At 41.0% G+C, this 27,252-nt stretch overlaps 1 protein-coding gene across 2 annotated transcripts; it reads left to right on the top strand.

Moving 5' to 3' along the window:
* Positions 1-6,028: 6,028 nt before the first annotated feature.
* On the top strand, positions 6,029-27,061 carry DAD1 (defender against cell death 1). 2 transcript variants are annotated; one of them, XM_077908559.1, is made up of 3 exons: positions 6,044-6,359; positions 13,633-13,807; positions 26,813-27,061. In XM_077908559.1, the coding sequence occupies exons 1-2, from the start codon at positions 6,149-6,151 to the stop codon at positions 13,761-13,763; spliced, it is 342 nt and encodes a 113-aa protein (XP_077764685.1). In that variant the 5' UTR covers positions 6,044-6,148; the 3' UTR covers positions 13,764-13,807; positions 26,813-27,061. The 2 variants fall into 2 exon arrangements, with proteins under 2 accessions (XP_077764687.1, XP_077764685.1); XM_077908561.1 differs by lacking the exon at positions 13,633-13,807 and having other exon boundaries at positions 6,029-6,359.
* The last annotated feature ends 191 nt before the right edge of the window (positions 27,062-27,252 follow it).

Genomic DNA, 27,252 nt, shown 5'->3' with positions numbered 1-27,252 from the left:
ATCAATCAGGAATTGCCTAAAGGAAAATTACCTTAATATCACCAGTCTGCTTTTTGTTTAGTGTTTTCCTAGTTCCTGCTCCCATCTGCCTAAAAAGTCTTTCATTTTGTGTAGCTTCTTGGAGCTCCTTTCTTTTAGACTGACTATGCCTGATTCATGAATCATTAAATAAAGCCAGTAATGTCTTTAAAATGTACTCAGTTGAGGGGCACCTGCGTGGCCAGTTGGTTAAGCATCTGCCTTTGGCTCCGTTCATGGTTCCAAGGTCCTAGCATAGAACCCTGCATCAGGCTTCTTGCTCAGCAGGGAGCCTGCTTCTCCCTCTGCCTCTGCTCTCTCTCTTTCCGTCAAATAAAAAATAGAATAAAATATACTCAGTTGAATTTTGTTTCTTAACATGATATAAGCCCAAGTTCTAACCACTCCTTTGAGTTATTAATAATTGAGTACACCCATGTGTCTATGTGATGCATATGTTAATAAACTTGTTTGTTTTCACTTGCTAATCTGTCTTTTTCAGTCTAATTTACAGGGCCAATAATACTAAGATGGTTAGAGGGAAATTTTTCCTCTCCAACAGTGTTTTTGTAATAAAACTCCTGAAGTCTCTTCTGACTTCAGCTTCAATTTATAAATTTGTTTTGCCCCCTGAGAGCCATCTGAGTTGGTCTTTCAGTGCCATCTCTTACATCCCAAAATATTTGGAGCTCTGTGGTTTGCCCAACTTTTAGTCAGAGAAATAGAGGAAGCATAGTTAATTACCAGTATTAATTGTTAAGAGTAAATGTTTACTGAACATTTACTGTGTGTCAAATACTATGTTAAGTGCTTAATGTTAACATCTCATTTAATTCTCACCACTGTTTAAAAAATTCAACCAAGTAAATTTTGAAGACCTAATTGGCATTTAAAAAAAAAAAAGATTCATGGGGTACGTGGGTGGCTCAGTGGTTGGGTGTCTGCCTTTGGCTCAGGTCATGATCCTGGGGACCTGGGATCAAGGCCTGAATTGGGCTCCCTACTCAGCAGGTAGTCTGCTGCCTGCTTCTCCCTCTGTTTGTGTCTCTGCCTCTCTCTGTATCTCTCATGAATAAATAAAAATAAAATAAAATAAAAAGATTCATGAATTGGGCAGTGTTTCATCTAGCAAATAAAGAACTCTGAGGAGTTTTGCAAAATGGAAGATTTTTATAGAAATGAGGGTAGGGTAAGAAAGTTATTAGCTAAAGGAAAGGATTATTCAGACCATTTTTCCATAGTGAGGAAGGCAAAGGGTCTCATTTTCCTCAGGTGTATGGAGAAGGACCCTGTGGCCAACTCATTGGTGACATATTCCTAACTGGTTAAGACTACATTTCTGGGAGAGGTTGAAACTGCAATTAGGTTATGTGGTTGCTCTCCCTCTTTGCCGATGACATGATACTCTACATAGAAAACCCAAAAGCCTCCACCCCAAGATTGCTAGAACTCATACAGCAATTTGGTAGCGTGGCAGGATACAAAATCAATGCCCAGAAATCAGTGGCATTTCTATACACTAACAATGAGACTGAAGAAAGAGAAATTAAGGAGTCAATCCCATTTACAATTGCACCCAAAAGCATAAGATACCTAGGAATAAACCTAACCAAAGAGGTAAAGGATCTATACCCTAAAAACTATAGAACACTTCTGAAAGAAATTGAGGAAGACACAAAGAGATAGAAAACTATTCCATGCTCATGGATTGGCAGAATTAATATTGTGAAAATGTCAATGTTACCCAGGGCAATATACACGTTTAATGCAATCCCTATCAAAATACCATGGACTTTCTTCAGAGAGTTAGAACAAATTATTTTAAGATTTGTGTGGAAGCAGAAAAGACCCCGAATAGCCAGGGGAATTTTAAAAAAGAAAACCATAGCTGGGGGCATCACAATGCCAGATTTCAGGTTGTACTACAAAGCTGTGGTCATCAAGACAGTGTGGTACTGGCACAAAAACGGACACATAGATCAATGGAACAGAATAGAGAACCCAGAAGTGGACCCTGAACTTTATGGTCAACTAATATTCGATAAAGGAGGAAAGACTATCCATTGGAAGAAAGATAGTCTCTTCAATAAATGGTGCTGGGAAAATTGGACATCCACATGCAGAAGAATGAAACTAGACCACTCTCTTGCACCATACACAAAGAGAAACTCAAAATGGATGAAAGATCTAAATGTGAGACAAGATTCCATCAAAATCCTAGAGAACACAGGCAACACCCTTTTTGAACTTGGCCACAGTAACTTCTTGCAAGATACATCCACGAAGGCAAAAGAAACAAAAGCAAAAATGAACTATTGGGACTTCACCAAGATAAGAAGCTTTTTTTTTTTTTTTTTAAATTTATTTATTCATGAGAGACACAGACACAGGCAGAGGGAGAAGCAGGCTCCATGCAGGGAGCCCGATGTGGGACTCGATCCCAGGACCCCAGGATCACGCCCTGGGCTGAAAGTGGCGCTAAACCGCTGAGCCACCCAGGCTGCCCAAGATAAGAAGCTTTTGCACAGCAAAGGATACAGTCAACAAAACTAAAAGACAACCTACAGAATGGGAGAAGATATTTGCAAATGATATATCAGATAAAGGGCTAGTTTCCAAAATCTATAAAGAACTTATTAAACTCAACAGCAAAGAAACAAACAATCCAATCATGAAATGGGCAAAAGACATGAACAGAAATCTCACAGAGGAAGACATAGACATGGCCAACAAGCACATGAGAAAATGCTCTGCATCACTTGCCATCAGCGAAATACAAATCAAAACCACAATAGGATACCACCTCACACCAGTGAGAATGGGGAACATTAACAAGGCAGGAAACCACAAATGTTGGAGAGGATGCGGAGAAAAGTGAACCCTCTTACACTGTTGGTGGGAATGTGAACTGGTGCAGCCACTCTGGAAAACTGCGTGGAGGTTCCTCAAAGAGTTAAAAATAGACCTGCCCTACGACCCAGCAATTGCACTGTTGGGGATTTACCCCAAAGATTCAGATGCAATGAATCGCCGGGACACCTGCACCCCGATGTTTCTAGCAGCAATGTCCACAATAGCCAAACTGTGGAAGGAGCCTCGGTGTCCATCGAAAGATGAATGGATCACGAAGATGTGATCTGTGTATACAATGGAATATTGCTCAGCCATTAGAAACGACAAATACCCACCATTTGCTTCAATGTGGATGGAACTGGAGGGTATTATGCTGAGTGAAGTAAGTCAATCGGAGAAGGACAAACAGTGTATGTTCTCATTCATTTGGGGAATATAAATAATAGTGAAAGGGAATATAAGGGAAGGGAGAAGAAATGTGTGGGAAATATCAGAAAGGGAGACAGAACATAAAGACTCCTAACTCTGGGAAACGAACTAGGGGTGGTGGGAGGGGAGGAGGGCGGGGGGTGGGGGTGAATGGGTGGTGGGCACTGAGGGGGGCACTTGACGGGATGAGCACTGGGTGTTATTCTGTATGTTGGTAAATTGAACACCAATAAAAAATTAATATAAAAAAAAAGATTACGTGGTTTGGGGACTCAGTCTAAGGGTCCATTTTGGGCCTGTGCTTTTCTTTTTAACACAACATTCCAGCCATCCTGGTATTGTTATTTCCAAATCATAGAAAAGGAAAATGAGGCTGCATGACTAACTTGTTATGGATCAGGCAACAGCAGAACCAAGGTTCAAACCCAGAACTCTGACCCTAGAACCAGCACTCTTATCCATTTTTCTGGATGTGAATTTTTACATATATTCTGATTTAAACTGTTGAAATCAATACTAGTATTAGCAATTTCCTGTTGACAGGTCAGTTAAAAATATTTCAGTGATTATAGAATCAAACTGAACACAGAACAAGACCTTTTCTTGCTGTTTTAAGTAGTCCAGAAAAACTTTAGTTTATTATATATTGATGTTTGACTTTGCAGGTCTCAGAAAAGGATGCACTCAGTAAGTGAATTAGTTATTTTTCATCTCTTTTGCTTTCCCTCTTTGGGAGTTCCTATGGAGATGCTAATAATGATAGTTGACACGGATCAAAGGCAGATACAGCATAAGGGAGAAACTGCTGGAAGGAGCCTGGCTGATGGAATAGAAACCCCCTGAGGAATCCACTCCTGAATGATTAAAAAGCATCAGTGTAGCCTTTAAAGTCTGAAGTTGAATACTTGGTGAGGAAGCTACTCTCCTACTTGCTGAAGAAGCAGGGAGGAAGGTTCAATTTGTCAGAGAAACTGAAGCTTCTTGCCTTATTATATTGAAATAGGACCTAGCCTGGTTATTACTGCTCCCCTCCTTTTTTTTCTCAGCAAGATAAGAGAGTTTAGGCTGAACTTAAGTTAGCAGTGCAAATCTCTGTGAGTGTGAATATGAATCTTTTTCAAATAGATTGTAAAGCTTTCTGAGGACATGGATTATTTCTCTTCTTTCTAGAACCTAAGCAAGGTTTTGCTCATCAATGCTAATCACTATAATTGTTGACGCTGACATAGTTTCCACGTTAACAAATAAAGTAACCTTGAAGACAAGGAATTTTGCTTTAGCAATTTTGATAGAGTACCTAGGATAACTCAAAGTTGTTAACAAGGTTAAAAAGCACCTGGTGGGCAGCCTGGGTGGCTCAGCGGTTTAGCGCCGCCTTAGCTCAGGGCCAGATCCTGGAGACCCTGGATGAGTCTCACATCAGCCTCCCGGCATGGAGCCTGCCTCTCTCTCTCTTTCTCATGAATAAATAAATAAATAAAATCTTAAAAAAAAAAAAAAAAAGGCACCTGGTTACGTGCGACCTGCAACTGAAAGATGAGAGAAGGGGAAGCAGGGCTGGAAGGTTAGATTAATGTGAAATTAAAAGGGCAGAGAAAGGGACGCCTGGGTGGCTCAGCGGTTGAGTGTCTACTTCGGCTCGCCATGGAGTCCCACATTGGGCTCCCTGCAGGGAGCCTGCTTCCCCCTCTGCCTGTGTCTCTCATGAATAAATAAATAAATCTTAAAAAAAAAAAGGGCAGCGAAAGCCAGAAATTAAAGTGGATCTGATTTTTAAAAAAGTTAAAACGCTAAATATATTATAAATATATAATGGTAATTCCATTTGTTAAAACGCAAAACCATAAACCTTCAGCCTCCTCTGCAAAAGGAGCTGGAGGAGGTAGGGTTTGAACCAGGCAATGCTCCTGTGTGCCTTCCAGCGTAGCGTCCTGGGGCACTACACCGGGTTCAAGATGCCAGCTTGTGAGCAGAAGGTTGCTTAACCCGGTCACCCCCTGTATGCAGGTTAATCGACTGTTTTCACTCAGTCCCCGCCCCCAGCAAGACCCCCACCCCCACCCCCACCCCCGGACGGCACCTACAGTTTAGCACAGCGCCACGAGGCGCCCAATAAATATTTGCTGAACTAATGAATGCCTGCGGACTTGGGGTTCCCTGTGTACCGCGCTTATTCGTTAGCGCTCCCAGGGACAAATCCCAAGTCCCGCTCAGGGCCAGGTAGAGGGGAGGCTGCCTCCCCCCATAACCCCGCCTAAGCTAGTGCCTGCGCAGCGATTAGCAGCGGTGGTTCTTTCTGCGGGCGGACGTAACTTGCTCTAATCATCTGGGGCAGGCATTTGCCCTTAACAGAGCTGGGGCTGCGTCGCGACTGAACCCCGAGGACGCCAGGCGTTGCCTCACAGTAGATCCAAACAGTCAATCTTTGAAGACGCGGGTGGGCCAAAGAAAGCCGGAACCCTCGGGTGGCTACGCTGTCCTTTGTAAAACCTGTCCCCCTCTTCCTCCCACAGTATCCTGTTGCTAGAGCAACTGTGGGCGTCACCGACCTGACCACGGAAGTAGGACGGAAAGAGCACACGTCTCCGGCCCAGGGACGGATCAGATCCACTGCGCAGGCGCCTTAGCTTTAGCAGGCCGTGGCCCACGTCTGTAGATGTGCTCTGCGTCTGCGCGGTAGTTGCTTCGCGCCCGGGCCTGAGTACACGCCTGCGCAAAGAGGCGACTCGGGGCGGGCGGAGCGGGGCTGCAGAGGTGCGCAGGCGTCAAGGCTACGGACTACATCCGGGGTGGCCGTGGCTTTCGCCGGGCGTTCGGGGAGCGCAGGCCGAGAAGCGAGTGTGTAGTCATGTCGGCGTCGGTAGCGTCGGTTATCTCGCGGTTCCTAGAGGAGTACTTGAGCTCCACGCCTCAGCGCCTGAAGCTGCTTGACGCGTACCTCCTGTACATACTGCTGACCGGGGCGCTGCAGTTCGGTTATTGCCTCCTCGTGGGGACCTTCCCCTTCAACTCTTTTCTCTCGGGCTTCATCTCTTGTGTGGGGAGCTTCATCCTAGCGGGTAATGGTTCTCTACGTAATCGCAGTAATCATGTGTTTACTTTGGTGCGCTGCTTTTCCTCCCTCGTCACTCTCTTTTATAGCAGATCACCGCCCCGTGAAGTCCCGAGAGGAGCCTGCATTGCCCTCTTTTGTGAAAGGGGAAATTGAGGCTCAGAAAGGTTGCCACAAGCCTGATTCTGGAATTCTGGAGAAACCCGCTTCACGGCGCTGCCCAGCCTGATGATCCGCTTCACTCCAGGAAAACTCCATTTCAGCGTTCACTTCGGCTTTAACATACCTTTAAAATGGGTAGAGCTTTAAAATGGAAAAGCAGACTCCGAAGTATCTCTCTCACCTCGACCTAATCACTGCTAACCGCTAGTGAAACAGTGTAAGAAATAGGAGCATAGGTGGTTCGCTTGTTGAATCAACCTTTACTTGACTTTGGCTTTCAGCTGCTCCTACTTCTTTCTTGTGGATAAAGCTGTTATGTCAGTATCCTGAACTCCGTTTTTATTCACAGAGCTCTATTTTAGCAGTTATTATTCTGATTCCCAGCATTTGATACGTTGTAGACTGCCGTATATAACAAAAGCTGACCTTTCTTGCCCAGCAGGAACTCTAGTGAATGCTAAGTTCAGCCTTGGCCCATGAGTTAGCCTGGCACCAGGTGGGCCCTTCCAGTCACTGGTATCGTCTTCTGTCTGATTTTGAGAACATGTTAGAATCCATTTTTTCCCCCAGTGTGATTATTATCAGACCATCAATTGTGTTTTGAGTCTAACAGAGGGTACTAGCTTTGGAGGTGCATCAGGTTTCTGTTTCTTGTCCTCAGTGAATTTACAGTCTATTTGGGGCAGAGACAAAATACAGCATTAGAATTGCTCATTTATAGTGGTTCTCAGCTTATAGAGCTGTAGAATGCTTTTTACACAAATGCTAGCTCAGACTCATACCAGAGATACTCCACCTTCTTTCTCAGAACTTAAAATAAGCCTAAGGACTTAATGACTTGTGTACTAGCCGGTCTGGAGTTGTAGAGTTAATAGCCTGTGAATTGGATGTTTTATTATGATCTTTGGGTTTTGTCCTAGATGACCAAGACTTGGTTCTTTGTGGCAGCATCTGGGCTATCAGGAGTTCCGATGTTACCACCGTCATATACACCAGATAGCCTACCCTGTTTGCTCTGGATATCAGACCTTCTACCCCGTCCCCCTGCATCCCCCCTTTGCCTCTCCCGCCTCCCCCAATCCAGGGTGCTTGTAACTAAAAATTGTATTATCCAGACCGGAGAAGGAATTTTGAGAACCTCTAGTGACTTCCATTTGATGATTTTTGTCTTCCAGGTCTGCAAGAGTAGGAGTGGGCCCCCTAAGTTGATTGAAAAGAAAGTTTCTTGCTGAAGTCACCCCAGCTTCATAAGCCTAAGGTTAAGAATGCCTCCTCAGGGCTTACATGGAAGACTGATTTACTGAGGAGTGGGTATGGACTACAGTTGTAGATTAGTGTGATAAAAGCAGAAGATTTTCTTTTGAACAGATAATTTTTTCTTATGCCAAGTCCTATTTTTGGGCTGTTGTAGCTAAAATTGAGTTGGCAGATTCCGTTTCCTCCTCCCCAGTGAAAAGTCCTAGCTTGCTTTTGAAGAGAATGTCTAGTGCAAAGGCACAGTGATAGTGGAGTCAATATGGGGGATTAGGATTTCCAAAGCTCTTAGATAACAGGTAATTGGGCCAGAGAAATGGAAGTTGCTTCAGGATAAGAAAGGATTCATGAGAGTTCATAGTCATCATCAAAGGTTCATTTCTTTTGACAACATTGCCCTTGCTAGATCCTAACTCTTCTGCCGTTTGTTACCCAGATCTTCAAAGGAGTTGTTTAAACGGGAAATTTGAAATTTGGGGTTTATCCTTCATTGGATTGTTGGGAAGGGAAGCCTTTTATCTATTTATGGTTCCGGGTTTCTCATTTTCTGGTGTTTTTTTCCCTGTTGGAAGAGCCCCGTTTAGTTGGAGAATGGGAATTGTAGGAGATTCTGTTCAATGTTTACGTAGTGCTGGATGCTAGAGCTTTGACAGGGTCAGGCCAAGGATTTTATTCTGTAGGTAATAGAAAAGCTAAGGATTTTTAAAGATTTTTTTAAATTAAATTAATTAATTTTTGAAGAAGATTTTATTTATCTGAGTGAGAGAGACACACAGATAGTGAGAGAGAGCACGAGCAGAGAGGAGAGGGAGAAGCAAGGCTCCCTGCTCAGCAGGGAGCCTTATGCAGAACCCAGGTCCCCTGAGCTGAAGGCAGACACCTAACCGGCTGAGCCATGCAGGTGCCCCAAATTTAATTTAATTTATTTTTAAAAGTTTAGTTAAGCAATCTCTATACCCAGGTACTCATGCACCTGTGGCTTGAACTCACAACTCTGAGACCCAAGAGTTGCATGCTTTTCTGACTGAGCCGGCCAGTTCTCCTGTGTCCACTGGGAGAGACAGATTAAAAAAAAAAAAAAAAATCCAAGTAAGGGAGAGACTTAGAATTGGTGTGCCTACACTAGATGAGTTGGAGGGAAATGTTATTTAGTTTAGTTTCCTAATTTCTTTTTGGCAGGCTATTTTCTTCCATTCCTCCTGCATGTATTAGTTAAGCATATGCTCTTAGAAAATTTCCTTAGCAGCTGACTATTTATCTTATAGTTAGATATCTCTAGCTGGGGACATCTGTCCCTTTGTTAAAGTAACATCCCAGGTTGGCAGCCCTTCTAGTTTCCTTTTTTACCTAAGTGAAATCCCTCTTTCTGCTCATTCAGAGTGCTATTTAAGAGATAAGTGGAAAACATGAAGACTTTTTAAAGCGTCTTTGATCTTGAAACCAGTTTAGTCATTTTTACAACTTTGATCTGTTTTATTTCCTAATCTATATGAAACAATTTTGGATTTTTAAAAAAGACTTATTTATTTCAGAGAGAGAGAGCATGCACACGTTAGAGGAAGGGAGGGGCAGAGGAGAGAGAATCTTGAGCAGACTCCCTATGGAGCAGTGAGCCTGATGTGGGGCTGGATCTTACCACTTGATATCATGACCTGAGCTAGAAAGATTTGGATGCTTATCCAAGATTTGGATGCTTATCTGACTGAGCCACCCAGGCTTTTTGGATTTAACAAAAATAGTTTTGTTGTTTCTTCCAGTTTACAAATCCAAAAGCAGTTTGAATTTGAAAGGCAAGGAGGCCTAATCCAGAGTATTTTCTATCTCATAGGAACTATTGGGCCACGTGGACTGGGGTCTAGCATTTCTTTGGGCATTATCTATTAGATTTATGGGCCCTGATATTATCTACCATAACCATTATCCAAGGGATTGGAAGTTTGCTAACCTTGTGCTTGAGAGTCCTGTTTCTAAATCTTTCATACCTGTTGCTAGCTCCTCTCCATCTATACTTCTCTTTTAACTCTTCCATATTTCCTCTTTTCCTTTGTTCTCAGTTGAGATCTTGTTTTATTTTATTTTTTTACTAAAAAGTAGATAGGAATCCTTGTATCTTCCCAGCAAGGAATCATAGCAGCCCATCTGCATCTATACCCCCACTCTTTTACTTCCCATGATGATGGTTTGTGTGTCCTTTTCTTGTCAACTCCTTTACTTGGGCAGAAGATCCAGTGTTCTCTTGCTCCCTCAGGGACTCAACTTCTGCAATTATCTTTCCATTCTACATTATCAGTATTTCTCTGTTGGGTCATTCCCGTTATACAATATGCTCTAATATTGTCCAAATAAAAAATGTTTGGCCCCAGATGCCCCTCCAGCTGCCATTCTATTTCTTTATTCCCCATCATCAGAGAATGCTATAAAAGAATAGTCTAGTTGCTGTTTCTGCTTTCTCAGTTTCCATTCATTCCTTACCCCACTCTAGCCCCACCACTCTGATGAAACTACTCTTGCCATCTTGCCAAACCTAGTGGCCATCTACTTTACCTTGTCTGAATGCACAGCAGCATTTAGCATTTAAAATAGTTGGCTGCTGCCTTCTGTGTAAAGGACTTTCTTCTTCTTGAAGCTTCTGTAGCACTACACTCTCCCGGTTGTTCCTTCTCAAGTCATTGGTTTTACCTTCCTACTCTGTGCTAGACGCTTCTCTGAGGACATGGTGATAGACCCCTTCTGTTTTCTAATTTCTTTCCATAGATGGATTTAAATAATCTTTCTGTAACTACAGTTTGCCCCATTTATGTTTTTAGTTCTGACCCATTCCCTGCATTCCAGATTAGTAAATCCAGTTGCCCACTTGGCATCTTTATTTGATGTCTGGTATGAAACTACAAACTGAACCTTTCCACCCAGCCATCTGCCTCTTCACCAGTCAGTACGTTGGTTGAAGCCAAAACTTTAGGAGGTTTTCTTGATCCCTTATTTCTGTTATTTCCCACTTCTATTTCATTAGCAAGCCCTGTCTTCTCCGAAATATAGCCTGTATCTCTTCACTTATGTTCATTTTTACTGCCATTGGCTGCCTCTTCAGCCTGTGTAGTTCCTCTGCTCCTTTAAGTCTGTAAAGCATTCTCTGCTGTGGTTCTGGCAACCTTAACAATGATAAATCAGATTATTTTACTCATCTGCTAAAACTCTGAAATGTTCCATTTCCTAAAGCGTACAAAACTCCACAGGATTGGGCCCTTGACTCCCTCTTAGCCTTGATCACTATGGTCTAGTCAATCTGACCTATTACATCTAAGACATGTCAAGATTGTTCTTACTACCTGGAATGCTCTGCCCCTAGATCTTTGCATGGTTGGCTCCTATTTTTCAAATTTTGGTCTTAAGCAGTACCTTTTTAGAAAGATATTCTGGGACTACCAAATAAAAATAGCTTCCCAGTCACTCTCTTATTACCTTGCTTTATATTCTTCATAGCACATATTACTACCTGGTATTTCCTTGTTTATTTACTTACGTATTTCTCTCTGTTGGAGTGTAAGTTTCTTGGGAGCCAGACTCTTCTCTTGTTCTTTGCCATGTTCCCAGCACCTAAGATGATGCTAACACATAATAGGTGCTCAGTAAATATTTTGCTGGATGAATGAACATTTAAGGAGATAGATTAAATTAGAACGGCCTAAGTGAAGCAGGCTGCCTTAGGAGGTAGTAAATTTCCATCTTTGGAAGTGTTTAGGGAGAGAATGGAGGATCATTTGTGGAGGAGCTTTTTAAACAGATGTTCTTTGCCATTTTTGTATCTTAATGCATCTGAGATTATAGGACATCCGTGTCAGTAACACAGGCTCTGGGAGATTTGTAATTTTCCACCGGGGATGGCTTGTCAGATTCTGGGTGTGGTGAGTATACTTTGGAAAATTTCCTAGGTGACATCAGCCTCCCCCAGTATGCCCATCCCCACCTCTTGGACATTTTATGTATCAAAATAGGTGTTGGTCTTTATAACTCCAAGGTCCTTCCGTCTCCATAGACTCTTTGATTTCTTATGTTGTCATTAAAATAAGCTGGGTGACTATGGCCACGGTAACCATACACATCAGTTCATTACCTTATTCACCCTCATGGGGAGCTTCTCTTGTCCCCTTGCATTTCCTGAAACACTACTCTATCCCTACCCTCCATCTCAATAGCCATGGTTAATCATTTGGTATCTATTTCTCCAAATTTTTCCTAGGTTCCAACTAAAAGAAATGAGAAAATAATGATAACTTGTTTTCTTAAGAGAAATATGGAATGGAATAATTTTTGGCTTTTTTTAAACTTAATATATCTTGGATATCTTTACTATCAACATGTAGAGAATTTATCTTTTTTTTTTTTTTTTGAGTAATTGTATGAGATTTCATTGCATGTCGGTAGTGTAATTTATTGAAATAAATCCCCTTGATGACATTTGGACTGTTTGCACTTTTTTTTTTTCAACTTTATGAACATGCTGTTAGCAATTCTTTGTTCTGTAAGATAAATTCCTTATCCAAAAAGTAAAAAAAAAATTAAATATTAATGGATATTGTCATCTCTCTCAAGTGGATGAACCAGTCTGTACTCTCCAAAGCAGGATTTTAATTGGTTGCCCTTGCTTCAATGTCTTTCATATTTTGAAGGGTCCAGGTGCTTGAAAAGATCAGTGGAACAGTGTTATTTACATGTTTAAGCATAATGAAAACTGTTGCCATGGTGATGGCCTCTGGAGAACTAGTCTGGTAGTTTTCTGATCTTTGGGTCATTTTCTCAGGTCAATTTCTTTCTTGGTTGGTGATGGGATGGATGCTAGCCTGAAGCAGATTTGGGTTTTCTTAGGTAGTGTAATTATTTAACACAGGCATAAAGATATTTTGGAAAACTGTACTTCTGGAGCTTCCTTTTCATGTCAAATGTGACCATGACTAACGTATCAGGTTGGCGTATTCAAGGATGTAGATAGAATGTGGCTAGAGAGTTGTGTAGTTTAGGTCTCAAGTTTTTTGAAAGGAGCAGTTACTAGAACTTTAAGATCAAAGGTTGTAACTGTGAGAGATTTCTCATGGATATAAGGATTTTATACTCTGTGCTATCCAGTATTATACACATTTTATTAGAAAATAGTTCACAGTTTTATAACATTTTGTCATTCAGCCCAGCCGCTTTGTTACTGCTACCCATTCGAGGCAATTATAAACTTAAATTGGGCGATAAGAGAGTTTTGAAGATATTTTGGTTATATGTATCTTTTTCAGAGTAAGCTTTTTGTTTTTAGCCTGGGAAGTCATATTTTTTTCTTTTAACTTTAAGAAGAGCACAAAACATAAATGAACAATTATGAATTCTTAAATTCACCCATCTAGCCAGCACCCAGAGCAAGCTACAGAAGATGTCCAGCACTCTAGATGCCTCCTCCTTGAACTTTGCCAGCCATTCCTCCTCCCTTGAAAGATTAAAACCAGTATCCTCACCTGTATTGCTGTAGACTGGCCTGTGTTAAGCTTTATATAAATGGAATCATACAGCATGTATTTTTTGTATCTGAATTGTGTTGCTTAACACTATATTTGTGGGAAGTATCCATATTATGAAGTTCTTTTCATTGCTGTATAGCATTTTATTGTGTGCATATGCCATAATTTACCCATTTTATTGTTGAGAGACATTTATATTGTTTCTAGTTTGGGTCTGTCATGGGCATCATTCTGGTACATGTCTTTGGATGCACTTATGTGTCGTTTCTGTTAGAATTATTGGGACATAGCATATAGATATGTTCATTAACAGTCATATGTTTTATATTTCTAGATAATCATTTTCATGTTTTGCTTCTTGTGCAGTTTGCCTCAGGATACAGATCAACCCACAGAACAAAGCAGATTTCCAAGGCATCTCCCCAGAGCGAGCCTTTGCTGATTTTCTGTTTGCCAGCACCATCCTGCACCTTGTTGTAATGAACTTCGTTGGCTGAATTATTCCCATTTACTTAACTGGGGAGTGGGAGACTAGAAGAATGTAAGTAGTGATATAGCCCTTGTCCCATAATGTTGCTTTAGGAATAGAAATTGAGTGTGGCTAGTTTTGATTATGGTTACCAAGGTTCTATTGCTGATAAGACATTTGCAGAATTTTATATCAGAATGCAAAGTATGCATTATCATCATGATTCATTGGTGCTGCCTCTCTTGGTCATTGCCTTCCCTTCTCACTGTTCTTGGAAATCATTAAGAGAACAGAAAATAAGTTCCTCTCTTAGTACATTAATTTCTACACCAATAACTCCATAAAAACAACTAAAATTTTGGAATAGACATAAATTGTAGGTTCTTTTTTTTTAAGTTTTTTTTTTTTTTTTTTTTTTAATTCATAGAGACACAGAGAGAGATAGAAGAGGCAGAGACACAGGTAGAGGGAGAAGCAGGCCCCATGCAGGGAGCCCAACATGGACTCGATCCCTGGTCTCCAGGATCATACCCCAGGCTACAGGCGGCGCTAAACCTCTTGGCCACCGGGGCTGCCCTAAATTGTAGGTTCTACCTACAGATATGCTCTGTAATTTTTTTTTCTGATTTTGATCTCAGATAACTTTAAATGCTGGGCAGTTATCCCTTCTAGTACCTAGTCTAGTGCTCACACCTGATAGATACCTGGTATATGCTGAATGAATGACTATACCCATTTACTAATAATATGTGTGCTAAAGTGGAAGTAAATGAGGAAATTGGATTAACTTGAGAGATTTTAAAATATAGGATGAGGGATCCCTGGGTGGCGCAGTGGTTTGGCGCCTGCCTTTGGCCCAGGGCGCGATCCTGGAGACCCGGAATCGAATCCCACGTCGGGCTCCCGGTGCATGGAGCCTGCTTCTCCCTCTGCCTGTGTCTCTGCCTCTCTCTCTTTCTCTCTCTGTGACTATCATTAATAAAAAATTAAAAAAATCTTAAAAAAAAAAATATATATAGGATGAGATGTCATTTGTTTCATTTGCCATTTTCCCTTTATTCACAGTAGAGCTCCTTTTTTTTCCTAAATAAACTCTTATGTAGAATCTCAATATATAAAGCAGCAATGGAGCCAGATTTATTTTGATTGACAGAATTGAGAAGCTCTCTCTGCTTGGCTTCTGTTTCAAGTATGGTATGCCCTTCTCTCTATCTCTCCCTTCCAAGTGAATCCTAAATCTCTAAGAAGTACATGAGTGGGCAGCCCGGGTGGCTCAGCGGTTTAGTGCTGCCTTCAGCTCAGGGCCTGATCCTGGAGACCGGGATCAAGTCCCACATCAGGCTCCCTGCATGGAGCCTGCTTCTCCCTCTGCCTGTGTCTCTGCCTCTCTCTCTCTGTGTCTCTCATGAGTAAATAAAATCTTAAAAAAAAAAAAAAAAAAAAAAAAGTACATGAATTTTCCAAACTGAATGTGAACACTATTATTTTGTGTTTTGTTTTTTTTGTTTTAATTTTTTATTTATTTATGATAGTCACACACACACAGAGAGGCAGAGACATAGGCAGAGGGAGAAGCAGGCTCCATGCACCAGGAACCCGACGTGGGATTCGATCCCGAGTCTCCAGGATCGTGTCCTGGGCCAAAGGCAGGCGCTAAACCGCTGCACCACCCAGGGATCCCTGTTTTTTTTTTTTTTTTTAAGATTTTATTTATTTGAGACAGCACGAGAGAGCACTAGCAGGGGGAGCGGCAGCGGGAGGAGGAGAAGCAGGCTCTCTGTTGAGCAGGGAGCCTGATGTGGGGCTTGATCCCAGGACCCTAGGATCATGACCTGAGCTGAAAGCAGATGTTTTTAATCAACTGAGCCACCCAGGAGCCCCAACACTGCTATTTTATTTATGAGAAAACAGGCATTCTGTGGGCACACAGCTCTTACTTTGCAGAGTAATGCCTTAGCCAGTGGTGCTCTTGGCCTAGTGCTTTTCCAGCACCCCACCTAGCTTACTTATGAATGAATGTGCTTTTTTCTTTGCCTTTCCACTACATAATTTAGTGTTGTTGCTGTTGGGTGGCAGAGAAAAAAAGAACCTTAGGAAATGTTATCTTGTGGCAGGGAAGAATATCCCAGGATGGACCTATTTCTGTGACTACTTAGAGATCTATCATCTTTTTTTTTTTTTTTTTTTTTTTAAGATTCTTATTTATTTATTCACGAGAGAGACACAGAGAGAGAGAGAGAGAGAGAGGCAGAGAGAGAAACTGGCTCCATGCAGGGAGCCTGACGTGGGACTCGATCCTGGTACTCCAGGATCATGCTCTGGGCCAAAGGCAGATGCTCAACCGCTGAGCCACCCAGGCTTCCGGAGATCTATCATTTTTGTACTAATCAGCAGTATAACACACGAATTAGCAACCATGTATAAAGTCTATGCTATGTGATAAGGACTATAGATGAGTTGTGGCATGAATGAATCCATTAACTTACCGTGTTGTATGAATTCTTTCTGTTACTGATAATTGCCTCAAAAAACAGTTGTTAATTCAGGTAAGGTTTCTTTTTTTTTAAAATTTATTTAATTTTTTAATTTTTAGGTAAGGTTTCACTTTGGGTAGTGGTAAGTTGACAGAAATGGTTTATTTTGGTGAAAAGTTTGAGAAGTGCTTCCTTCTACTATTCTAATACAGTTTAACTCTTTGGAGACCTGATTAGGACTTGAGTTGTGCCCCATCCCTCCCCTTACCATATCTTCTGTGTGCCAGTCATGTCTTGTTACTGGGAATATAAACAAAAGTAAAATGTGGCTCTTAACTTTTCTAGTAGGGGAGAAGGCCTATAAACACAGCAGTTAAAAGTCAGCATAGTAAAAAAAAAAATTAAAAAAAAAAAAAAAAAAGAAGTCAGCATAGTTAGAGCTACAGCAAAGATCTGAACACAGTGCTGTGGGAGTCCAGAGAAGGGAGCTAGCTATGTGCCATTTGGGAGCAGAGGCAGCAGACAGAGTGTCTGAGAATGATAACTCCTTGAGCAAAGCTAGAAAACAAACCAACAGCGCTGACTTTACCCTTGGCAAAACCTCATGAGTCACTCTTAGGCTCTCTGATAGTAACCTTGCTGGAAAGGTCATAAATTTTCTGTCTTACTTTAGATTGCTAAAATTACTCTTTTCTAGATGAGTCATGTGTATGCTTAGGAAGGGAACAGAGCAAACAATTCAAGGATATTCTCTAGGCTCAGGGAGATACCAAATCATGGAAAATGATTTCTTAGGCCTGTCGTGATCGGCAGAGGACTCTGCTGCAGAGAGCCTAGAATTTCAAAATTATGACAAAAACAGAGGCAATAAAAGCAGGCTCAGCAGGAACTGCATACTGCAGACCATATTAAGAACTTAACGGCCACCTGTTCAGCTGGGAATTATGGGCCCAAGGTACAGCAAGAGCCTCCAATCCTAGATTACAGTGTTAAATTATTTATAGAGCATATGCTCATTGAAAAATCCTTCTCTCTGGGACACTGCCCGAAAGGTTTTTCACAGATCTTTCATTTGATGCAGTTTATACTGTCCCACTTCTAATTTTCTTTTTAAAGATTTTATTTATTTATTCATGAGAGACAGAGAAAGAGAGGCAGACATTGGCAGAGGGAGAAGCAGGCTCCACGTAGGGAGCCTGATGTAGGATTTGATCCTGGGACCCCGGGGTCACGCCCGGGCCCGAAGGCAGACACCAGACTGCTGAGCGACCGAGGTATCCCATCCCGTTTTTAATTTTTAAACATCCATCTATTTGCCCATATGTGCTTCTAACTCAGCTCTGTGTGTAGTGTGCCAAAACACTTAAAATAGTTTCCAAGTGAGTTCTCAGTATTTATACCAACTCAGAAGGTAGACCAAAACAGATTGAACATTCTCCATACCTGTCAAGTACATTGAGGGTTGGTTGTAAAAAGAATAAACATCTATAGTGTACTGTTCTTGCATGAATTGGGGGATGACATTTAAAATGAAGAGCTACTCTGAAAAAGGCAAAAAAAAAGATTAAAAGAAAATGGCATTGAGGTAAAAAATAAATTTATTCAAGGATAAGTAAATAAATTAACAGATAGTGAGAACTCACCAAAGGTCAAGCTTCAAGTGCTTCTTCTGTGTCTTTATTTTCAGATAGGTTTGCTAGTGCCATTTATAAGAGAGTCTGATAATCCAGTCTGACTTCAAAAGAATTTTTTATACTCTATTTTTGCTTAAATTTGTTTACTATAAAGTATCTGGCAATTGCAGAATTAAATGTGTTTAAAAAGTATTTATCATTGTTCTCCTCTTAATTATTTTCCTTCTTTGCTTTTATTATGATAATTTAAAAAAATATAGAAAAGTGTGGAGAATATTATAACCAACCACTACGAGGAATTAAGATATTGAACATATTAGGGTCACCTCGGTGGCTTAGTCGTTTAAGCATCTGCCTTCTGCTCAGGTCGTGATCTCAGGGTCCTGGGATGAGTCCCCCTAGGATGAGACCCCCATCTGGCTCCCTGCTCTGTGGGGAGCCTGCTTCTTCCTCTCCCTTGGCCCTTCCCCTGCTTGTGCTCACTCTATCGCTCTGCTCTCTCTCTCAAATAAAATCTTAAAAAAAAAAAGATTTTGAACATACTAGATATTGTAGATTATCAGCTAAAGTTCCCTTTGAATTGCTGTCTAGTCTCCATTCCTTCCCTCTACTCTAAGACCTGAGTTTCATGATGATTTCCTTCAGCCAGAACTATTGTAAAACCTAGATCTATTGGGATGCCTGGGTGGTTCAGCGGTTGAGCATCTGCCTTTGATTCAGGTCATGATCCTGGAGTGTCAGGATAGAGTCCCACATTGGGCTCCCTGCATGGAGGCTGCTTCTCCCTCTGTGTCTCTGCGTCTCTCATGAATAAATACATAAATAAATATTAAAAAAAGAACAACAACCCTAGATCTATTAACACAGCCTTTTCCAACCTTCAGCTTTTGTGGCCTTTGAAAACACATCCTTTGGTAAAGACCCACTCAGTTGGCAGCACTGTTTATATGTAGCTATCCCAGGGCCAAGAATAAACTCATGACATACATACATATATTTAATATTTATTTATTCATTAGAGATTTTGTTTATTTGACAGAGAGTGAGCAAGCACGTGTCGAGCATGAGTCAGGGGGAGGGGCAGAGGTACAAGTAGATACCCCTCTGAGCAGGGAGTGACGCTGGGCTCAGTCCTAGGACCCTGAGATCATGATCTGAGCTGTATAGGCAGCCGCTCAACTGGCTGAACCACCCATGAGCCTCTATTTTTATTTTTTAAATAATATTTATTTGAAATCACTTTATTTGGGACACCTGGATGGCTTAGCGGTTGGGCGTCTGCCTTCCACTTAGGCTGTGACCTGGATCTGGGGATAGAGTCCTGAATTGGGCTCCCTGTGAGGAGCCTGCTTCTCTCTCTGCCTAGGTCTCTGTCTCACTCGTGCGTGCGCGCTCTACCTCTCTCTCTCTCTCTCTCTCTCTCTCATGAATGAATAAATAAATAAATAAATAAATAATCTAAAAAAAAAACCCCAACAAAATCACTTTATTTAAGTTTGTCAAGCCGCTGAGCCACCCATGGATCCCCAAAATCACTTTATTTTTACGCAACATCCATACCCAGCATGGGGCTCGAACTCTGTACCCTGGTATCAAAAGTGAGCCAGCCAGGTGCCCCACTTTTGAAAATGCAGAAGTAAAAAATGCTCCTTATGAGCTTTGGAGTTGCTGATCAGTGTCTGGCACTTTAGGTGGCTGTAAACCGTTTTTTTTTTTTTTTTTTTTTTAAGATTTTATTTATTTATGAGAGACACACAGAGAGAGGCAGAGACATAGGAAGAGGGAGAAGCAGGCTCCCTATAGGGAGCCTGATGTAGAACTCCATTCCAGAACCCCAGGATCACGACCTGAGCCAAAGGCAGGCACTCAACCACTGAGCCACCTGGGTGCCCCCTGTAAATCTGTTTTGTGTGTGTGTGTGTGTGTGTGTGTGTGTCTGTGTGTTTTGTAAATCTGTTTTGAATGAATGTATGACACAGAAGTTCAGGAGATTTGAATATTTTAAAATTTACATGGTATCTGTAAATATTTACTGTGTTGTTTCTTCATGTCTCTTTGTGAAATTTTTTTTCAAAAATTGTCAACCTATATAACATATTCTGAAAGGAAATGAATAGGGACATAGTTACATTGGGTAACACTTTGGGCAGGAAAGTTCCTCATGACATACATGGTCCCTGGATCTGAGGGAAAGCGAACTGGGAAAAAAAGGGACAAGTCTGAGCTTGGAAACATGCTCAGTCTGGAAGGAGGTTGTTTGCCAAATGCTTAAATGCTCATGTTAAAATCTTGTTAGTGTTGCTTTGCTTTTGCAATGGAGGCCATTCTCCCACAGATCTTTAAAAATTCATAGTGTTTAATCCTGGCTGGAACCAGGAGACTGACAGGGCTGGGCAGAACAGAACTCTGACAAGCAGTGCTTTCCCCAAAAAATTGCTAATTAACTTTTTGAATTTATCAGTAAAGTACAGAAGTCGTCTCTTACCTGTGGGGGATACATTCCAAGACGCCTAGTGGATGCCTGAAATCAATGGTACTGAATCCTACATATACTAGTGTTTTTCCTGTATGCATATACCTGTGATAAGGTTCAGTTTATCAGTTAGGCACAGTAAGAGATTAAAAGCAACTACTAACAAAATAGAGCAGTTATAGGAGTATACTGGAATTAAAGTTTTGTGAATGTGTTCTTAGAATATCTTACTGTCCTGTATCCATCTGTCTTCTGATGATGGGAGATGATAAAATGCCTGTGTGATGAGATGAAGCAAGGGAGGTGATGTGGGCATTGGGACATAGTGTTAGGCGACTATGGACCTGACAGTATGACAGGAGGAAGGTCATCTGCTTCCCCTGTGACCGACTGCAGGAACTATGACTATGGAAAGTGAAACCTTGAATAAACGGGTGCTAGCGTGTAGTGTCAGAAAATTACCTCTGGAAGGGAATCGAGGTATTATTCTTTAGGCTGTACTGCCACCTAGTGGGTTGCACATTTCATATGCTAAGAATGTGCTACAAAGCAAAAGAAAAGTTGAATGGGAGGGGGACCACTGATACCTTTGTGATAAAATCTAGTTTCTTTCTAGTCACAGGAGGGCAGTAGAGGTCTAAGTGGACTTAGGTGCTGGGTGGGGGTTTGCTTTACATTCTGACCAGAGGTGGGCAGTGTGGAGTTAGGCACAGAAGGTCATGCAACAGGGATTTCCTTAACCAGGAAAGACATCAAGTGCATGGAGACCCACAGATTTTCCTTTTATTTCCTTTTCTTATTTTGTCAATTCAAGAGCTCTCTTTTTGGTTCATTCTAGACCTGTTTTTGTTCCCAAATCCACGGTAGTAATCTTTAATTTTTTGATTAGGGGGAGCTTTTTAGTTTTTATTCCACTTTCTCTTTGACATTTCATCTTATATTGAATTAGATCTAGCCACCAACTAAGTTCCCAAAAAGAGACCTATTCTAAATTTGTAGAACGTATTTTGAGCTAAGCATACAGTATGATCTTTTTTTTTTTCCAACCACCTTTTTTCTCCAGTTGGAGGGGGAGTTGAATTCTTTAGCCATTATTAAAATGCTGAATCTACTTATTTTATTTTATTTTTTAAATATTTTATTTATTTATTCATGAGAGACAGAGAGAGGGAGAGGCAGAGACACAGGCAGAGGGAGAAGCAGGCTCCATGCAAGGAGCCCGATGTGGGACACAATCCCGGGTCTCCAGGATCACACCCTGAGCTGCCGGCGGCACTAAACCGCTGCTCCATCTGGGCTGCCCTACTTATTTTATTTACTAAAAAAAAAACCCATTAATTGATGACGAATTGGTGATTGAGCTCTATTTTGTATTTGGTCTATTTAAAGCTACCAGTTTAAAAAAAAATCAAATATTGTTGTGTTTATGAATTTCACAGCTGCCCTAATTCCCTGCCTTATTTCTCCATCCTTGCAGCTCAGATGATTCCTACTCCATGTCATCCCAGCCCCCAGGTTGTATAAGAGCCTGTTCTGGAGCCCACTGTGCATACCTCTAATGCTACACTTACCCAATAGTTACGAAATGGTTTGTTTGCTTTCCTCTCTCTTCCACTGAACTCTGTTTTTTTTTTTTTTAAGATTTTATTCATGAGAGACAGAGAGAGAGGGAGAGAGAGAGAGGCAGAGACACAGGCAGAAAGAGAAGCAGGCTCCATGTGGGGAGCCCAACACAGGACTCTATCCCAGGACTCCAGGATCACAACCTGAGCTGAAGGCAGATGCTTAACCACTGAGCCACCCAGACCTCCCTCTTCCACTGAACTCTTAATTCCCTGAAGGCATAGCACGGGGCTAATAGTCACTATGCATATTTGTTGAGTGAGCGTATGAATAAATAATTTCAACTATAAGAAAATGCTATAAAATAGCTAAATCATAGTTACACGGATGCTAAGACATGGAAAATGCTGTGGAAGAAGGAAGCCAACGAAAAAATTCTTAGGAAGGGGCTGTAGGGTAGGGCAAAGCATGAGACTAGAAGTTGGAAGACCTGCATTGTAGATTTTGCTCTGTTAACTAGTTGATTGGACAAATAAGCTTGTTTCTTACTTTCTTTCTTCTTCTTTTTTTTTTTCTTCTTTTTTTTTTTAATCAGCTTGTTTCTAAGGCCCAGTTTCCTTATCTACAACAGTGAGGGAATTAACCTGGATGTTCATCAGTCTTTTCCAGCTGTTACAGCCTGTGGTTATTAGAATTCACGATAATTCCTGTTGTATTTCAGGCAGTTCATACCGTTTGTGTGGATCCTCAATTGATCTTTGCTTTTTGTTTTCTTCAAGTGTTGCTTTTTATTCATATTACCAGATTTCCACTATCCATTCACAGGAGGTGGAAAGTTAGTGTGGCTGTATATAACAAAATGTACAATGTTTCTGTAAGGCCTTTTACAAAATTAGATAACATTTATAAAATGTTTTATAGGGCAGCCTGGGTGGCTCATCAGTTTAGCGCCACCTTCAGCCCAGGGCGTGATCCTGGAGACTAGGGATCAAGTCCCGTGTCAGGCTCCTGCATGGAGCCTGCTTCTCCCTCTGCCTGTGTCTCTGCCTCTCTATCTCTCTCTCTGTGTCTCTCATGAATAAATAAATAAAATCTTTAAAAAAAAATGTTTTATAGTTAGCACATTACCAGGCTTGTGGGACTCCTGGTACATACATACGCTCCTACGTGAACATACACTCCTAGAAATGTTAATCCATTGATCCTCATGGCCAACCCCGTGATGGAGTTAGATGAATAGTAGTATTCCCATTTTATGCATGAGGTAATTAAACCTTGGTGAAGGGGTGCCTTTGTGGCACAGTCGATTTAAGCGTCAACTCTTGGTTTTTTGGCTCAGGTCATGATCTCAGGGTTGTGATACCCAGCCCCACAGTGGGCTCTGCACTGAGTGCAGAGCCTGGTAGTTTCTCTTTCCTCTCCCTTTGCCCTTGCCTGCCTTGCTCAAGCGCGGCACACACTCTCTCTTTCTCTCTCTCTAAAATAAATCTTAAAAAACAAAAAAACAAAAACAAACAAAAAAACAAACCCAACCTTGATGGAATTTACATTTTTAAAAAGTAAGCTCTATACTCAATGTGATGCTCGAACTTATGACCTTAAGGTCAAGAGTCTCATGCTCCACTGACTGAACCAGCATTTAGTTTAACTTGTCCAGGCCCTGGAGCTAGTAGTGACTGCATGGGAATTTGATAACATTTTGACTCTGAACTTTTATATTCCTTTTCCTCTATTATGTTCAGAGACTTGGATAATGGGTATCTACATCTTTTTGTTAAGTTTTCATAAAAATATTAACATCTTTTTTCAATAGGAAAAGCTTAGGAGAGATTGATAAGACGAAAGTAGGCTATCTAAAATGTTTCTGTGGGGTGCCTGGCTGGCTCAGTTGGAAGAGTGTGTGACTCTTGATCTTGGGGTTGTGAGTTTGAGCCCCACGTTGGGTATAGAGATTTACATACATACATACATATATAAATTTAAAAAAATGTGTCTACAGAGTTGATCATCTTGGGTTCAGAAGACACGCAAGAAAGATCAGGAGACCTGACTTTATCCAGAGAGGATAATGTGGGCTCAGTGCTCTCCAGTAGAACTCTACGATGGGGAAGTGTTCTAGGTTTGTGCCATCCAGGATGGTAGCCACTAGTCATGTGATTTCATTTGTTTTGTTTAAGATTTTATTTTTAAGTAATCTCTACATTTAGCATAGGGCTAGAATTTACAAGCCCTGAGATTAAGAGTTACATGCTCAAAAAAAAAAAAAAAAAAAAAAAAAAAAAAAGGTTGCATGCTCTACTGACTGAGCCAGCCAACTGCCCCCAGCTACATGTTGTTAGTGAAAATTTGAAATGTGCCTGAGTGAGGCACTGAATTTTTTATTTCATTTTTTTTAACTGAGTTTAGATAGCCATGTATGGCTGGTGGCTTCAGTGTTAGCACAGTTCTAGACAGATCTGTTAAACTCCCAGGTTATTGCTTCCTCATCTATAAAACGAGAGGATCAAACTAGTTGATCTACAAAGCTCCTGTCATCTTTAGAAACACACAATTTCCCTTCTGAAAGTATAGTGATTCAGATTGAGCTCAGAACCTAGAATTTCTGCAGAATGGTCTTGATGCACATTTTCTCTAATTTCACTATTAATTGGGTGATCAGGATATTCAGGATGAGATGTATTTGAAGGAAAATCAGTATTTGAGTGTATCTACTTAGTGCTGGTGTCTGAATAGAGAGAGTACTGGAGAAGAATACAGATTCCAAATAGAAATGACCCCGTCTGGCATTATCTTTTGTATCTCTACAGAGAATAATTATTTTTAACTTTGTGTTGTGCCTGACTTTCTTTTAAGATGATTAGAACAGACTGATCACATGGCACGGTCTTTTCTGCATGGGTGAAATAGACTGAAGAAGTCATGTGAACTTTTCTCAGTAGGTGTCTTCCATTTTGCATGTCTCAATTATCATGGGAGGCAATTTTATTAGTTTCCTAAAACCTTTATCTCCTGGTTAGCAGTTGAAGCATTCTTCTGAGTGTGGCATAGTCTAATTTTGTTGAGTTAACATTTCAAAGAATCTTAGATCCACTGCTTTTAGAATACTGTCTGGGAAATGTAGTTTTGTCTTAAAAGAAGGGAGCAGAGTTTTGTTAAATAGAATTTTCTGAAAACCACTATTAAAGAGACTTAATCTCATGAGTCATTTTTGCCTTCTAAATGAACCAGTCCCAGTGTCTTAGATTTAACTGTTTTAATACCAGAAAAAAAAAAAATTAATACCAGAAAATCTCAAAACTTGACTTTCATGCTAAACCTAGGATTTCTTTTAAAATTCTGCGTCAAGACTCCTCACTGAAAAGCCCAATGCTCTAGTCTGCTTACCTCGGCCGTTAGAACTGATGCATTCTATAACCAGAGAGTTTGCTTTAAGAAATTTGATGAAGTGGGTGTACCTGGGTGGCTCAGTCAGTTGAGTGTTTGCCTTAGGCTTAGGTCACGATCCTGGGATCCCGGGATCCAGCCCCACATCGGGGCTCCCTGCTCAGTGGAGAACCTGCTTTTCCCTCTTTGTCTCCCCCTTCCTCTACCTATGCGCGCTCTCTCTCTCTGTCAAGTAAATAAATCTTAAAAAAAAAATTTGATGGAGTGGGGCACCTGGGTGGCTCAGTCCATGGAGTATGCGACTCTTGATACTGGAGTTGTGAGTTTGAGTCTCATGTTAGGTGTAGAGATTGCTTAAAAATTTTTTTTAAGAAAAGGAAATTTGATGGAGTGAGTAGGTTAAGTTTTAATAGATCTGTTTGTTCCTGGTTGGCACTATGAATGCTTTTTGTTCCCTGTTTTTTGCTCTTTTTTCACAGTTCAGATGTAGTAATGTTCTACAGTTCTATATCATTTCTTTAAATGCCCTTGTTAGTGAAATAAAAGCACCCTGGCTGGAAGTCTAATAAGATCTTTCCTTTAAGTTCTGATGCTAGAGTCTCCAGGTCACCAGAACCAGTATGCAAAATAAGGTGATGTGTTTTACCAGCCAGGGTAGGCCAGCTCTTGAAAGGTAGTGTTTTCCAACCTTTTTCAAGTCATGACACGGAAAGAAGATCGCAGTATTTTAATGACACACTGCAGGAAAAAGGGCTGCTGATGGCTAGGAATGTTGGAGCCTCTAAGGCTAAGGGGCCACTTTCTGGCTGCACCCATGTTGCATTGCGCTAGGCTGACAGCTCTCCTGGAGGGCCTTGAAAAGGTTTGCTGGGTTTGCGGGAGGGCTTCATCTCACAGCCTACAGATTGCAGTCTTGTGTGGCCAGCAATGTGGCCAGCAATGTGGCTGCTTCTCTTGGGAGTTATCCTCTACCTTCTTGCCAAAAATAACCTTATCTTTCAATGAAAATGAAATTATTTCTTCTATTTTGGGACCTTTGTTAAATCTGAGATTGGGAATTTTTCTCTACTCTTTCTCCTTTGAAATTCTTCCTTTTTACCCCCTATTCTCTAACTGAAATTTAGTCCTTTGTATGCTTTTTAGATCCAGAAAACCTCTTTAGGCTAAGTTGCAGCCCTCCTCACCTCCCAAGATTCTGTGAGCTAGAGAGGTCAGGGTGACTTATATAAAGTTGTGTGCTTTATTGATTGCAGAGCTGGAATTAGAACCCATGCCTGCCACTCCTAGTAAATTTTGCCGTGGTGTGCTTGGGATTCAGATTGGAACATTCATTTTTATGGATACCCCTATAAAATGTTCTGTGAGAAATATTTGCTTTATTCTGGTTGTTCTAGCATGGCTTGAATACTGTCTAGAATTTGGGAGCCCCATAATTGTCTTTGTGGGTTCAGAATTTAGATTGAAGGATTTGGGGCCCTGTTTTCTGGTATTGTAAGACATTTTTAAAAACCTTGGATGTCTCTTTTACCTTTCTTTTTCTTTCTTTTAGGTTCACTTTTTGATTTCCCTTGGATGAGAACTTTTGAGATGGCAACTTGGACATGTGGATTTTCTTCAAGAAAATAAGATTTATACTTAAATACTGATTCTGATTTCAAATGTAGGTGGAGAGCCCAGAGAAGTTTCCTTGCTTCTGTGTTAGAGCAGCTTTGTAATGAGCATTTATTAACATGACCTCTGCTTCCCATTAAGTGTAACCTTTTTGCCTTCCAAATTAAAAAACTCCATGCCACTCCTTCCTGTGCCTCTGTCTCTCTCTCTCTCTCTTTTTAATTCTTTATTGGTATTAAAATCCTTTTCTTTCAGTCCTCTGAAAAGCTCTTTAGGAGTTGATAATTTGCAACTGGGAATCTACTTCCATGTTTTCATTAAGTGTATCTGAAATTAATGACAAAAGGCAGTGCTGACAGCCCTGGGAAATGACAGTCC

The sequence above is a fragment of the Canis aureus genome, chromosome 9, assembly GCF_053574225.1.
Source record: "Canis aureus isolate CA01 chromosome 9, VMU_Caureus_v.1.0, whole genome shotgun sequence".
In the NCBI taxonomy this organism is placed as follows: domain Eukaryota; kingdom Metazoa; phylum Chordata; class Mammalia; order Carnivora; family Canidae; genus Canis; species Canis aureus.
Note: the sequence above shows the minus strand (reverse complement) of the source record. Positions and strands in the feature narration are given on the sequence as shown.